The sequence below is a fragment of the Epinephelus fuscoguttatus genome, linkage group LG15 (genome assembly GCF_011397635.1).
Source record: "Epinephelus fuscoguttatus linkage group LG15, E.fuscoguttatus.final_Chr_v1".
NCBI classification, from domain to species: domain Eukaryota; kingdom Metazoa; phylum Chordata; class Actinopteri; order Perciformes; family Serranidae; genus Epinephelus; species Epinephelus fuscoguttatus.
In genome coordinates, this window is record NC_064766.1 from 1,550,840 (window position 1) to 1,566,044 (window position 15,205).

Sequence of the window (15,205 nt, forward strand, 5' to 3'; positions counted from 1 at the left end):
CCCCAACCCACTCCCACATCCACATCCATCCCACTCAGAATTTCAAACAGATTTAACAGAACAACTTCACCATGGACCAACAGCAACCCCAAAAACTTAGTTCCCCTCACACCTGCTCCACACTCACCACATTGTGATGATGAGTGCACATTCGGCACAGACATTAACCTGGCTGTGCTGAACGTGCGCTCTCTTTTAAATAAAACTTTTATCATAAATGACCTGATTTTAGATAACAAGTTGGACAGTATTCTTTTAACAGAGACATGGCTTGGCACTGACGCACCTGTTGTTCTCACCGAGGCCTGCCCACCAAATTTTAATTTTTTATTTTCTACTGGGGGGGGGGGGGGGGTAAAAAAGGAGGCGGAACTGCTGCAGTCACTAAAAATTCGCTGCACTCTACTGAAGTTTCTTTTAACAGCTACTCATCATTTGAGTATCATGCCTTTGTTTTTGGCAGCCCTCCTATTCTTTGTATCACAGTCTACAGACCACCCCACCATTCCACCTCTTTTATCACTGATTTTTCAGAACTATTATCAGTCATACACACCACTTACAATAGAATTTTAATAACTGGTGATTTTAATTTACATGTTGATAATACCTCGGATCCAATGTCCAGAGAATTTTTAAACCTTTTAACCTGCATGGATTTTAAACAGCACGTCACACAGCCGACTCACAACAGAGGACACACCCTGGACCTGGTCATAACCTATGGCCTGTCCACTGGTGTGTCCTCTGTTGTTGACCTGGCTGTGTCTGACCACTACTGTGTGTATTTTAACATCACCAGTTTTAGCCATCAGGAGGCCCCGGTGAACGGTGAGAAGCTACCTAACTTCTGAAGTGGCTGCAAATTTTATCGAGATTTTACAGAGCACTCCTGCTGAAATTTTACCTGCACCATGTGATTTTATTGTGGACAATTTTAACAGTAAATTAAAGTCAACACTTGACTCAGTGGCTCCACTTTTAACCAAAATCAGAAAAACAAAACCTACACCCCCATGGAGAAATGATAACATCAAAAGACTGAAAAGAAAATGCAGGAGTGCAGAGAGGAGGTGGAGAAAAACCAAATTGACAGTTCATTTTGAAATATTACGCGAACAACTCAAAACCTACAATAAAACAGTCAAACAGGCAAGAATATCCCACTTTTCAAAACTCATTTCCGATCATAAAAACAACCCCAAATTTCTTTTCTCCACTTTTGATCTTTTAACCAGCACCAATTTTAATAAACCATCCAACATATCAACAGATGCCCCCTGTGAGGACTTTGCAGACCACTTCAGAAGTAAAATCGATGATATCAGGTCCAGTCTTTTATCCCAACGGAATGTAATTTTTAACACACCTGGATCATTGCTTTTAACTGAGGAAACACTGGAGAGTTTTGTCCTGGTTGATGCAAGGACACTTGGTCGAGTTTTCTCCCAGGTAAACCCAACAACTTGCCTTTTAGATCTGATTCCCACATCACTTTTAAAGACATTCTATGGATTCTTTGAGGAACAGATTTTAAATATAGTGAATTACTCTCTTCAGATGGGTGTCTTCCCCGCTGCCTTCAAAACGGCAGTGGTGAAGCCCCTTCTGAAGAAGAGTAATTTAGATCCCAACATTTTTAATAATTACTGACCTGTATCCAACTTACCGTTTTTAAGTAAGATTTTAGAAAAACTGGTTTTTAACCAAGTAAATGATTTTTTAAAAAGAAACAGTATTTTAGAGAAATATCAGTCTGGTTTTAGGATGAACCACAGTACCGAGACAGCCCTTTTAAAGATTTTAAATGATATCAGGTTGAATGTTGATTCACAAAAACTCACAGTCTTGGTACTACTGGATCTAAGCGCCGCCTTTGATACAGTAGATCACCACATTTTATTAAATAGACTCAGAAACCTGGTGGGCCTCACTGGTACTGTTTTTAACTGGTTCAGCTCTTATCTCACAGATCGTTGTTTCTTTGTAAGTATGGATACATGTTCCTCCAGAAGGCATGAAATTAGGTGTGGGGTGCCCCAAGGGTCAATTTTAGGTCCAATTCTTTTTAATCTATACATGCTTCCCCTTGGGGACGTCATCAGGAGGCACGGCATCAGCTTCCACAGTTACACAGATGACACACAGCTGTACATCGCCGTGTCTCCTGATGACACAGGGCCGACTGATACCCTTTTTAACTGCATTTTATCAAGTCATGGATGGCAGTGAATTTCCTACAGCTCAACCAGGACAAAACAGAGGTTTTAATTATTGGTCCTGAAGGCCAGAGAGAGAAACTTGGCTGCATTCAGCCACTATGGCCCTCACTTATGGAACAGCCTGCCGGAGAGCAACAGGACTGCAGAGACTGTTGATGTTTTTAAAAGGAGGTTCAAGACTCACCTTTTTAATTTAGCTTTTAACTGACTTCTTTTACTCTTTTAATTCTTCTATTATATGTTCTTTTTACTTTCTATTGCTTTTAAATTATTTATTTTTAAATCTTTATGCATTTTAGTCTCTAAATCTTTATTTATTTATTTATTATTATTAATATTATTTTAATCTTTAACTCTTTAATTTTTCCTAATCTCCACACCATGTGTGGAGTCCACCCCGGTCTGTCTGGTCGGGGTGGTCTCTATGGCGGCGCTTCCTGTGGCTGTGGGCTGTAGCGCCTCTCAGTGTGGATGGCTCCCCATAGGTGGTTCTTTCCTCACCTGGTTCCTCAGTGCCCAGCCATGTTATTGACTATATTGACTGTGTGTGTGTGTGTTTATATGTGGGGGTGGGAGGGGCGGGTTTTCAATATGTATGTATTATTTTTGTTTGTTTTTATTCTGTGAAGCACTTTGTGCTGCATTTTTAATGTATGAAAAGTGCTATACAAATAAAGTTTGATTGATTGATTGATTGATTGATTGATTGATTGATTGATTGAAACTACTACAATAGTTTCTGCCCTGCAGGCTAACAGATACCAGATGTCACTGAGAGCTAGACCAGTAGGGGGTAGGGCTTATCTACATGAGATGCAAATGAGCAGAGAATTCAAAATCGTTCAGGCTGGATTTCTCAGTAAAGTAGTTTGAGGAGCGCCTGCATTCAAATGGCCACAACTTCTTCAAATATTTTCAGATTTCCATGTGTTAGACATCGTTGCAAAGCTTAGAAACTACACTTTCAGAATCTGTAAATAACTCAAAATGCCTCTCGGGAGACTTGTTCCTGGTTTTTCCATGGCTGGTCACATATGTACATGGATGTGTAAATGTATATCATTGAGAAATGATAGAAAGAAAGAAAAATATGTCAACTGACCCATTTAAAACTAGAAAGCACTCAGAGTGCATACTTCCAACAAAAGCCGTCTCACTTCTCAATTAGATATTTAATTTATAGAAAATGTTTTAATGTGCATTTGGATCTACATCAAAATACACATATAGAAAGTCATGAGATATGTGTATTTGAGTATAATAAGCATAATAAGCATAAATAAACAGTAAAAAAGGTCAAAAATGCTTTCTTGCAACACTGAGAAAACTTGAAAAACGAAGCAAAGAATGAGTCACTCAAACCACAACACCTGTGCTACACTAATGTCCTGTGTTTAATCGTGAATGCCGTGCAAGATACAGGCCAACTGCCTCATCCTTGTTGATCTTCTGAAAGGATCTGGAAAGCGGGGCAGGTGTAGTGGAAGACAAGACAGCACTGTACTCTCGTAGAGCCTGTGGTGATCTGGAGTATCCCACTCTCAGAGACTCCATGAGGGCTGATGCATATGCTAGAGAAAGGAAACAAATGTTTACATCGCAGTCATTGTCATTACTGTTGACTCGGACTGACTCACATAATAAATAATATTTAGGGACTGACTGAAACTGCTAACCGCATGATGGCTTCTCCTTGACAGGATGGACTACCCAGTCACCTTTACAGAACCTTGGGTAGCGAACCACATAACATACCTCACCATCACTGGTTCGAGCAACTTCTCTGCTGCCATTGCTGTTGAAATGCAGAACTGCCAAGAGAAGCCTGTAGAAAAAGTAAAATGTGCCCATCACAAGTTGTACACGTGAATAACCCCAGAAGTAAAAATAACATATAGAAAATTTGTAAAACCTAATTTTTCTTGTGAAGTGTGTTGAAGCAGCACTGCGACTAAAAAGTGCCATTATCCATTGAAAGGACAGAATATTAAAAACTTAATAACTACTAGTTCCTCGTTTATTGAATACACCAAGCTAAAACTGATTTAATGTAATACAATAGCCCTTTAATAATTTCTATCTCCATGTAGGTTATAATGTTTTTTGTTCAAACTATTTCGAGTGGCAATGACTCCATTTTACTGTCATTTTTTAGTGCAGTATGTATGCTGTTGAATTTTAATATGAAATACTAAGTAGGATCAGGCCGATGGGCGATGCCGTGGTCCATCGCTGATGGCTGTCATTGACCACTGAGCCTCTACCATCATAACATTGTGATTTTAAAGCCCCCTGCCTTGTCATCTGTCCATATTTTGTGTAGAATAAATTACTCTTACTTGCTTTTTACTCACAAAGCTTTTATTGCACTTACAGTAAAGTAACGAGTGTAGTTGTTGTCAACTCAACCTGGTTCATTGTCTCTCCTCTGCTTTGCTCAGTGGAGAACATATGGAGTGCTCAGCTCTGCCTGGGGTGAAACAGAGAAGAGGAGAGAAACTCAGCTCGACCATAATGACAGCAAAAGGCAATAGGGCCTGTTTATTTATGTTACTTACCTAATTTATGTGAACTTATTTCATTTCAGTTTAGTGTGACCGTCTACTGCATTTTGCTGTCATTTATGGTTGTACTGAGTTTCTCTCCTCTCAGGAGTGTCATGTTCATGAATGTCCTGAACATGGTTGACCATGCTTTTCCACTTGGCCTCCATCACATCTGGATCTCCATCATGAGTGGAAGCTGCAGTCCAGTAGAGGTGGTTAAAGCCTCTGGAAACCCAAATCCACAATAGCCTTCTAACTATGTAATTTAGGGTCTTATGTACATAATATTAAACATGTAAAACAATTAGAAATCTGTTTCCATCCAAATTCGAAATATCTGTCTTTTAAGTTTTTGTACATTCTTGAAATTGGGTTTGATTTGGCCATGGTTATCTCTGAGATTTATTACGCAATAAATTCCAAACCAATCATAAATCATCAGTCAGTTGTCTCATCCCGCCCCCCCCAGTGGCAGTGCAACAAAACCTTTCTGCTCCAGCTAAATCGAGAGAGACGGCCGGCCGGTACTGGTCTCTCCCGCTTTGAGGGTCGGTGTGTGTGTCAGAGTAAAGACATATTTAATCTATTAAGACTGGATGTGTTTGAATGAAAAAGGCTATTATTAGAAAAACGGAGCAGATTTATGTTTTCAATGAAAACGTATCTCAATGAAGAAAGGCAAAGCGCTAGCCTCCCGTTGTTATTCATCTCAGCTAACGGCCGGGCTCAACCGGGCACGTCTGCAGCGCGAGTCCCGTAGCAGCTCGCCCTCCTGTTAATCAATTACAGCGGCTCCACTGGCAACGGGAGCGGTGTGACAACTCGTGGCGGACATTTGAAAGCGAGTAGATGACAAACAGTACAGTAAACTTGTAGATAACTCAAATATATGTAATAACTTCGGTGGAAAATGCTTTAACATTTCATGCAGCCTCTCGGCTCAGCAAACAGTAAACAACCCCGCTGGCTTCTCTACGTGTCGCTTCCGTACGCAGTCAGTGGAGCCCAAATGAATATGCCGCGACGCTACGCTGTACGTTTGCAGCCAGTGGAGCCTGGCCGTAACATTGCATGTAAAAGTTATGCTAACTATTCTACGAAGTAACATTAATTCATTCATTCATTCATCTTCTAACCGCTTCATCCTCTTGAGGGTCGCGGGGGGGCTGGAGCCTATCCCAGCTACATCGGGCGAGAGGCAGGGTACACCCTGGACAGGTCGCCAGACTATCGCAGGGCTGACACATAGAGACAAACAACCATTCACACTAGTAACATTAATATGAAGCACAAAACATTTTGAAACTTACCATTCAGTGACCACCTGAAAGGAATCATTTTCAGCTTCTGCTTCGTCCTCTGAATCATCAGAGGGCTCAAACATGTACGGCTGGATTAAATTTGTGGCAGCCATAGCTGAGCCAGGCAGATGTCAATCAAAACAAGGGAGCTGTCAATCAGAGCGTTATTTGCCACGCCCACTCTGTCCTGGCAAGTGGTCTAAACAGCAAAATGAGCTGTTTTTAAACCAGGTTTTCTAATAGTTATTAATGGTTATTTTCACTCAGACTTTTGTGGATGATTAATGAGACACTCGACTTTGATATAATATATGCATTTTTACTATTTCAAGCTGTGTTTCCAAAGGCTTTAATAACAGCTGGCCTCCACAGCTTCAGGTCCTCACACTCCCTCTAATTTAATTTTTTTAAATTATTTTCTAATAATAATAATAATATAATAATTTTATATTTTATATACTTTATTAATCCCCCTGGGGGGAAATTCAATGTTTTCACTCTTTTGCCATTAACACACAGGTCTGAAACACACACACATGCACAAACAGTACCTATACATGCACAAAGTGGAGAGATGTCAGAGTGAGGGGGCTGCCTTGGTCAGGCGCCCCGAGCAGCTGGGGGGTTCAGTGCCTTGCTCAAGGGCACCTCTGCAGTGCCCAGGAGGTGAACTGGCACCTCTCAGTCCACACTCCATGTTTGGTCTGGACGGGGACTTGGGCAGGCGACTTTGGAGTCCCTATGGACTGAGCTACTGCTGCACTGCTACTGATGCAGCAGCATCCAGAGCTTTCCCTAGACCTGTTTCAGAATAGAAACACACAATGTTAAAAAAGAAAATGTAATTATAAACAACAGCCAACCAAAACAAAATTACCTTTATCAAGATACATACTTTTACCAAAATGCCAAATGTCAAAGAAATGGCTTGTTCCTTCTGGACACAACTCCTCCCGCACCCACTTAGCAACCTAAAGGGCGGGACACATTAATCATAAGAAAATGTAGTTTTAGCTGTAAATATTGTCAGTGCCAAGACTTTGTGCGTACATATCTGTTGTTGTGTGTCTTTACCTGACAATTTCTGTCTGTGATGAGGGCTGACACTTGCATCTGTTGCTCCTTAAGAAATTCTACGCTGCGCTTCAGACCTTCTACTTCACACCAGGTGCTACTTGGGACCTCTGAGCTCTGTAAAAAAAACATTTGGTCATATTACTACTGTGTCATCAGACAACTGATTTGTGTGTCTAATAACGTTAACTTACCTGGACAACTTGAAGATCCAAAACCTTGTTTATTCTGTCCTCAATCAAAGAGTAGGTGCCGTATTTGGCACAATGGCCAGGAGAGTCTGACCTATCAATGTCAAAAACAGTTTAGTTTATTTAACAGGGGCCATGCATATGGAGCTACATTTGTTTCTTTATTATTCAATCAAACAGAGTAGGTTTTGCAATCAAAAAAAAAGATTTGAGAGCAAAAGTATCAATATTGCAATCAAAAAATGTTTTATTGCAAGTAAAAAATTATTGATTAAAAAATGCAAATCCTAAGGTTTTGTTTGCGAGTCATTTTTTTCCGTTTGCACGTCAAAAAGTTTTGCGAGTAAAAAGTTGAACCTGGTGGGCGGGGCCTAAACTGAAAGCTGTAAGACACATCTCTATTGGCCAGCCTCGATCGGAATGACAGCTTGCAAAGCAACATGGGAGTTCTGTAGTTCACAGTGAATTCCATGCAGGAGCTGTGGCGAAAATCAATGAGCAGGTATGTTTTTACATAACTAATAATAGCAAGAATGTTTTATTTGAACTGGTGCATGTAGATTGCTTTTGTCTAGCCAGGGCAGAACTATTTGACGGCGTAACGGTCAGTACCGTTGATGCCCCGGGGTGTAGCAGTAATGCCGACTGTCGAGTGTTTCCAGTGGGAGGGAGGGAATCAGGGGTGTAGCCCACTCTGGAGCCACATCAAACCCACCAACAGAAACTCTTCTCTCATCTATCAGCGTAGGCCGCGCCCATTAAGTGCAGTTGAACTTGAAAGCAAAACTTTAACTTGCAAGCAAAGAGGTCTGATCTGCAAGCAAAAGTTTTTAACTCGCAAGCAAAGACAACTGATCTGCAAGCAAAACTTTTTAACTTGCAAGCAAAGAAGACTGATTTGCAAGCAAAACGTTTTAACTTGCAAGCAAAGAGTACTGATTTGTAAGCAAAATGATCATATGTTTTTACTTACAAACTTGATTTTTGATTGCAGTTCAAAAAATATGCTCTCAAAACAGTTTTATATGATTGCAACAAAAAGACACAAAAATACCTCCATACATGCACAACACAGATGTTGGGCCAGAGTTAGCTATATAGCTAATTTACATCTGTGGTCAGACATTAAAGCACAAAAAGTGATATATTAAACTATATCATGTTGTTTTGACCTGCTTTCTGTATCAGTGGTACAAGCCGAAGTGGACTACCTGCGGTCACCAGAGAGGATCAGCCCATCCCCCATCTCATTCAGATCTCTGATGATGCCTGCCTGTTCATTCTGCCAGGCCTGCATAATGGTAGGAATTATGTATAGTCGCTGATGGCGGAAGAAGGTGCTGGTACTGATGCACTGAAGCCCAAACAGCTTCAGCATTCGTATGGTCTGGGTAGCCATGCAACCTGAGAAGTGGATGGCACCACTCAATAAGAGGTTGCAGGCAGGCATGTTTCGGTGCAGCATTGGCTGGTTCTGCCAATAACGCTCATGCCTACATGTTGCACAGACCTAAGAGATGTATATGACAGGCAAAAAATTACCAGTCTATACCATAAATATAGCAAAGTATATAAATAGATCAAAACAAAACAAAAAACAAAACAAAGAAAATCAATAAAAATTAACATACAGGTTATGAACTTCCTTTCTCTTTCAGAATTCACAAATATCCTCTTACTTGCTTTATTTTTACATAAGTTCCCTCCTGCTGCTCTATGTTTCCCTGGGTTTCTCCACAACAGGCAGGGCAAATGTTAAACAAGGACATCAGCTGGCTTTGGCACACAGTGAACTTGTCAGCAGCATTGAACAAAGAAAAAGTTATTTTTTCTGACTATGACACACTTTGGTGACACATAATCTATCTAATCTAAATTAAATGAAGAAGTCTTACTTGAGGTCAGGGGGAGATCCTTGAGGTGGCTCTTTTGACAGTTCCTCGTCAGATGACTCACTCATTTCACTCATGAAAACAGAGGAGGATTCATCATCACTTGTGTACAGGACTGGCCAGTGGAGTTGATGTTCATTTCTCAAACTTTTCTGTCTGAGTCACCACACTGACCATCTTGGGCTGAACCTGGAGAGCTAGGATAAAAAAAAGAGGTCTACCTTATATAATTGTGCAACATCATACATTCAGTGGCCACTCTAATAGGTACACCTGTACAATCTGATGCCATCTAATACAACACCTCTGTCACAAAATCTGCATTTATGAAGCTTAAAATGTTCAGTGTTTGTTGACATTCGGTCTAAGCTGTGTTAGTTCAATTGTATGTTAATTATGGAGGTCATAGTTAGTGTTGGAGTTGTACCAGCCTGCATCATACTGAGAGGTTTTTCTAATATTTTGCCCTCCTACATAATGTAAATGGCTGTGTGGCATGTGCAGCTAATTGTAGATTTAAGAGTAATGTTGGGTTTACAAGCTAGCTAGGTTGCCTTACAACAATCAACACGTATCACACGTTGTGTCTCATTATTTAAAATCATTATTTCGACTAATCTGGAAGTTAGCAAACGTTAGAAAACAATACTTACGGTGCACAGCTCACATTTTCATCGAGCTGAATCTCTGACAGATCTATGACCATTAAGCTGCTGCTGATGGTGGACTTGATAAAGCCGATGTGTGCACTGTAGAAACTGCGCCAGCATTGAGTCTCACCCGCTCCTGGCATCAGCATCCCATAATGAACTCCATCATATCGCTGGGATAATAATCCTCCGGTCTAAAATGAGCGCCACATACGACCGCGTTTTTCGTAACAGATGCCCAAGTCCCGTCTCTTCACCTGCATAAAACGCACCTAGGCACGAAAGATAGCAGTGTTCCTTTTCCTCTTAGGAAAATGGTGGACCCAGTGTGCTGACAGGTTGGAGTTTGTGCAACCAGCACAAACACAATACTTTACCATGATGATGATGATAAATAAATGTAAAATAAAACTACTGAAAACAGACCAACTCACTACACAATGACCGCTCAGACTCACTACCACCTACTACTGTTCACTAGGCTGAGGCAGAGCTGAGGAGAACAACTCCTTCCCATTACGTAATATAATGTGATGTTCAAAAAATAGCATTTTTAGGAGCTTTGCTCAAAACAGCCACTTTTTCCTCTGAATACATGCCCTTATGTCTTGTAAAACATATTAAATCCTGCATTAACTTTTCACATGGTCATTTTCACACAAGGTTAAGTATAACTTTTGTGAAAACTTTAACCTGCAATTTGCTCTTTAAGGTAAACATCTGCTCAATCTACAGATGATTTATGATTTCTGATGACTTATTAAGAGAAACTAACACATTCGGCAAACATTTAACACAATTCAGTATTAACTGTAGCTCCATGTAAAGTGAATAAATGTGATGTTTCCCAGCTAATCCTCCGCTCGTCTGAATTAACGACACAGTTTAACGACAAGTTTTTTTTACTTCTGATTTATTAAAAACTGTTCTGAGCGAAACATGATGCTGAATTTAGCAGCAGACTTCAGTAATAGTAATATAAAGTAGTAGTAAAAGAAATAACTTTTGGCATTCATTTTTTATATGATATAGAGGAAGTACGGTAAATCAGTAACACATTCTCAGCCCTGCAGACTAAATACGTATTTCAAGGTATGTTGCTGAGTTGATATTACAACGAGCAATTTTCTAATATAGGTTGACAATGAAGCCAGATGGGGAAAGACGGGGATATCATGTACTGACGTTGAGTGATGGACCTGTCAGTCTAGGTGTCATTCTCTTCTGCAAATTCTGATTTATACTACTACTATGATTTACTTGATTTACTTACTATGATTTAGTGTGCAGTACTAGTATACTACTATACTTTTTTGCTATGTCTTGTGAAACTCTTGTGGTTTTATTTCTCATATCAATGGTACCTTTGGCAACAGGAACAATCCATTTTTGTTCTGGTTACATGTTCAACACACAGTTGCTGAAGATAAAAATTTAGCTTAGACTGGTTGTTAGTTGTTACAGACACGGACAGTGCAAGAGGTACCAGAGCTCTGCAAAGACATTTAAGTAAATGCTAAGTTAACATCAGTTAAATATTTTTTTAAAAAATAAATCAGTATTTGCTAAACTGAAGGCAAATAACGTCAATAAAAAACAACAACAGTGCTGTCGTTGGCGGTTAGCCACCAAGAGTAGTCACCGGGACTAACCACAGACAGTCTACGGGACTAACTATCTTACTGCTACTTCCGCTATATCACCGGAAGTTGCGCACGTAATCATTTCTACAGTAGTGACCTCAGGTGAGGTCAAGAGAGGCCAATCACACTGTAGAGGAATGTGAAGAAAAATAAAAACAATGTGTATTAGCAAGTCATTAAAATCCTCGTTTTAGCCTACGGGGCAGTGAGTATGAACTTTATCACTTCATATCTGCAGGTTCTCTTTAGGCTAAAATTAACATAAATTCATCAGAGGGTTTCAGAGACAATTTTAGCATGATTTAAAACCATGAACAGGACTGGGCCTTCAAAATGTCAGGGGAGGATTTGTAAAAGCCGAACACCCCAAAGCAACATTCAGAGACAACAGAGACAGAAGCACTCTTTATTTAGCAGGGAGAACAATGGGTATCAGATAAAATGTTAAATAGCAGCAAGTGTTTTCTTTTTGTTTCAGCAATAAAATCTCTAATACCAAAATTATTTTGATAAGGGACTGGAAAGAATTATGAACCAATGCAACAATGCAACTATTGGATATAGATCTGACAATGTGTTATTAATCCCTGACCCTTAGCAAAATGCAGCAAAATATTTTTTTATTATCTAATTAATTAATTAATTAATTAATTAATTTCGGCTTTTTGCCTTTATTGGACAGCGTAGCTTTGGAATTTAGCCTGCAGCCGCTGCAGCATGGGTATAGCCTTTGTACATGGGGCACCCACTCTACCAAGTGAGCAACTGGGTAGCTGTATATAATCCTACACAGTGAGGTGATAGTTTTTCTATGGCAGACTACTTTGTACTAGTAGGTTTAGTACAACAATAATGGTCTTTTGTGAGAGAGAGGAGGGAGAGATTTTCTATTGTAAGGACTCTAGAAACCCATTTTTTCCTTTAACCAGTTTTAGCAAAAAGTAGCTCAGTCCATAGGGACTTGGGTTGGGAACCGAAGGGGTGCCTGTTCAAGTCCCCATCCGGACCAAATACTGAGCGTGGACCCGCAGTACCCATCCTTAATCAAAACACAAATGAAGTGGAGCTTGTAGAAATGAAATTTGCAGTGGCTGCCCATGCCAGGAAGTGCAGAACGGGTAACAGGAACAGGTAATCTGAAAAGTCCTACCCCCTTCAGGGAAAGTTTGGGTTTGAGTGAGTTTTTTCCCTGAGTAATTTTGGTGGAAACACGCCGAGACTTTTCAATATCCTGGTTAAATGAAAAAAGTACCTGCGGTGGAAAAGGGGCTATTGTATGTGAATGCATGAATGGGTCAGACCTGCACAGCACTAGAAATGAAATTGACTGTATTAAACTGAAGCTTCTGTGCTCTGATTACCTGCCCTTAAACAACATGACCCTCATCCATTTAAAATCAACATTAGTTCTTCTGAGGAAAGTAATGCAAACGTAGTTTAAAAAGTAACCTAGTACTCTACACAGAGAGTAATATTGTAAAGTGACTTATTACATTCAAGTGAAGGTAACTAGTAGTATGTAATATATTACATTTTGAGAGTAACTTAAACAACACTGCAAACAAACTTCTCATGATTCACTGAGCTCCTCCTGAATTCTCCTTCTTTCTCTTCCCACTGGCAAACATTCATATCCCATTAATGCTTGTCACTAACTTGGTTTTCTCTCTGAGCCACTACGACTGCTTTTACGATTAGTCATATTTCTGCTATTATTATACACATATGATGTTCAGCAGCTAGTCTTAATCTGTGTCTGTCTGGTGTTAGCTGTTGAGCAGGTAGTGTGCAGTAGCTTATTAGAGCCTTTTCTTTGAAAATAGCTGTTGTTGTAGCTGGATACTAAGGTAGTCATAATACATTAAAAGAGTTTGTAACCATCTTCTTCTTCTCTTTTATCCCCCCTCTTACTTACTTCCAAAATCTCTAACAGTGAAGTTTCTGTTGCGGAGCTCTTTAGGGGACTTAAAGAAGAGCCTCTGGCCGACAGGAGGAAGGTCTTTGTCCACAGCACTGACTGTCTGGATCACCTGGTCAGGAAGCCAACAGAGAGATAATCTGTTCAGCTCACTGACTCAGGGAGCTCATTCGATAAAAGGTGGTGCCTCAACGAGTCACTGAGTCCCAGCATGTCAACAACCAACACACCCAGGGTACCTTGCACATCATATGTCGACATTGAAAGTCCATCACCAAACGTCGACATGTGACAAGGTTGGAGTGAGAATGTATTGTTTAATATGTAATTCAATTATATGAAGTCTTTATCAGAATAGAAATATTAAAATCATTAAAATTGATCATAGAAAAGTATGACTATAACGACTATAACATGAGGAAATTCGTTTTTAGTGTTGCTCCTTTTCTCCATAACAATCAGCAATCATTTGAGGCAGATGGAGTAGAGTTTACCTGTCCCACTCTGGCGTTCTCACACACAAAGGTATCGGAAGGAAGCGCCAGCTCAGGAGGGAACTCGTTGACATCCAGGATGTTGATCGTCACTGACACTTTAGCTGCCAGCAGAGGGTTATCTGTAAGGATCAACATGAAGTCAGTTATGACTATGCATTCAGTGACACAGTCTGCTGTGCTAATCCAACATACTGACAGTGTATCAGTGTGACCTCAGATATGACATGATGGCTACAATGTACATCCTATGAGACGCCAAGGCATCTGACTATTTACCTTGAATATCAATCATTTATTATAAGCAACATTCAATGTTAGGTGGGAAGAAAACATCAGTTGGTATCATTTATGAACACTGAACAGAAACAGAGCTCATCTGCTTCCTCAGTGCATGTACACATCATTAACACCTGAACACGTCACATTAGCCTATTTTGGCAAACTGTTTGTCTCCAAAGTTTACATGTGCAGGCAGGCGTGTGTGTGCTTCACAAGAAGTGGAATGAATAAATGAATCAAGTCGCTGCAGACATACGCGTGTATATACACACGTGTGATTTTTTTTTAATCTTCATTTTATCCTCACAAATCAGAGCTACTGACCACCCTCAATGTCTGGCTGTGGTTTAAAAATATTTAACTAAGATAATATATAGGCTACAACAGCCTAATTGTGAATATATAGCCTGTTATTGAATTGGATCCTAAATGCTGCAAACCTCCATCTGTATGTTTACATTTTTTTCGCATTTTGCCCTTTTGCAAATTTGACTGTTTATGGAAACAGCTTTTCAGACATGTTATGTCCAGGACTGGCCCGGCCTGGCCCGCCCAATTAACTGTAATTATGGGCCCGAGCCCGATTTAAACCTGACATTTTTCAATAAGCTGGCTGTTATAATTAAGAGTATTAAACCGCAATTCTTGTTATTTCAATGGCGCAACACGGAAGCATGATTATGTAATAAAACAGGTGTTTATTTTAGGATCCAGGTGGTGAAGGGCTGTGCGTGCACAATGTTCCAACAGGGGACAGCCCTCCATTCCGAAATCCCCACTCCGAAATTGATTTTCAAGTCCATATCGAGTTTCCTGCATCAAACACTGCCGCCTGCTCTCCGTCACTCGCACAATTCTGAAATTCGTTGTACTACAAAAGCTTGAAATGAACGTTCAACTCGTTGTTGTTTATTGAAAATGTCACTGTCTTCATTTATTATGTATAATTTCTCTAGCAGCATTTGCTTAGAAGATTCAGCTGAAGCATAATG

General features: G+C 40.0%; 1 protein-coding gene across 5 annotated transcripts in view; it reads right to left on the reverse strand.

The window, feature by feature from the left end:
• Positions 1-15,205, reverse strand: part of LOC125902789 (cadherin-12-like) — a 286,220-nt gene that overhangs the window by 67,640 nt on the left and 203,375 nt on the right. For all 5 annotated transcript variants that reach the window (XM_049599389.1, XM_049599391.1, XM_049599392.1 and 2 more), the window contains 2 exons: positions 13,932-14,053; positions 13,435-13,549 (listed from right to left, as the gene is read on the reverse strand). In XM_049599389.1, coding sequence (XP_049455346.1) covers positions 13,435-13,549; positions 13,932-14,053 — 237 coding nt within the window. The remainder of the gene's footprint in view (positions 1-13,434; positions 13,550-13,931; positions 14,054-15,205) is intronic.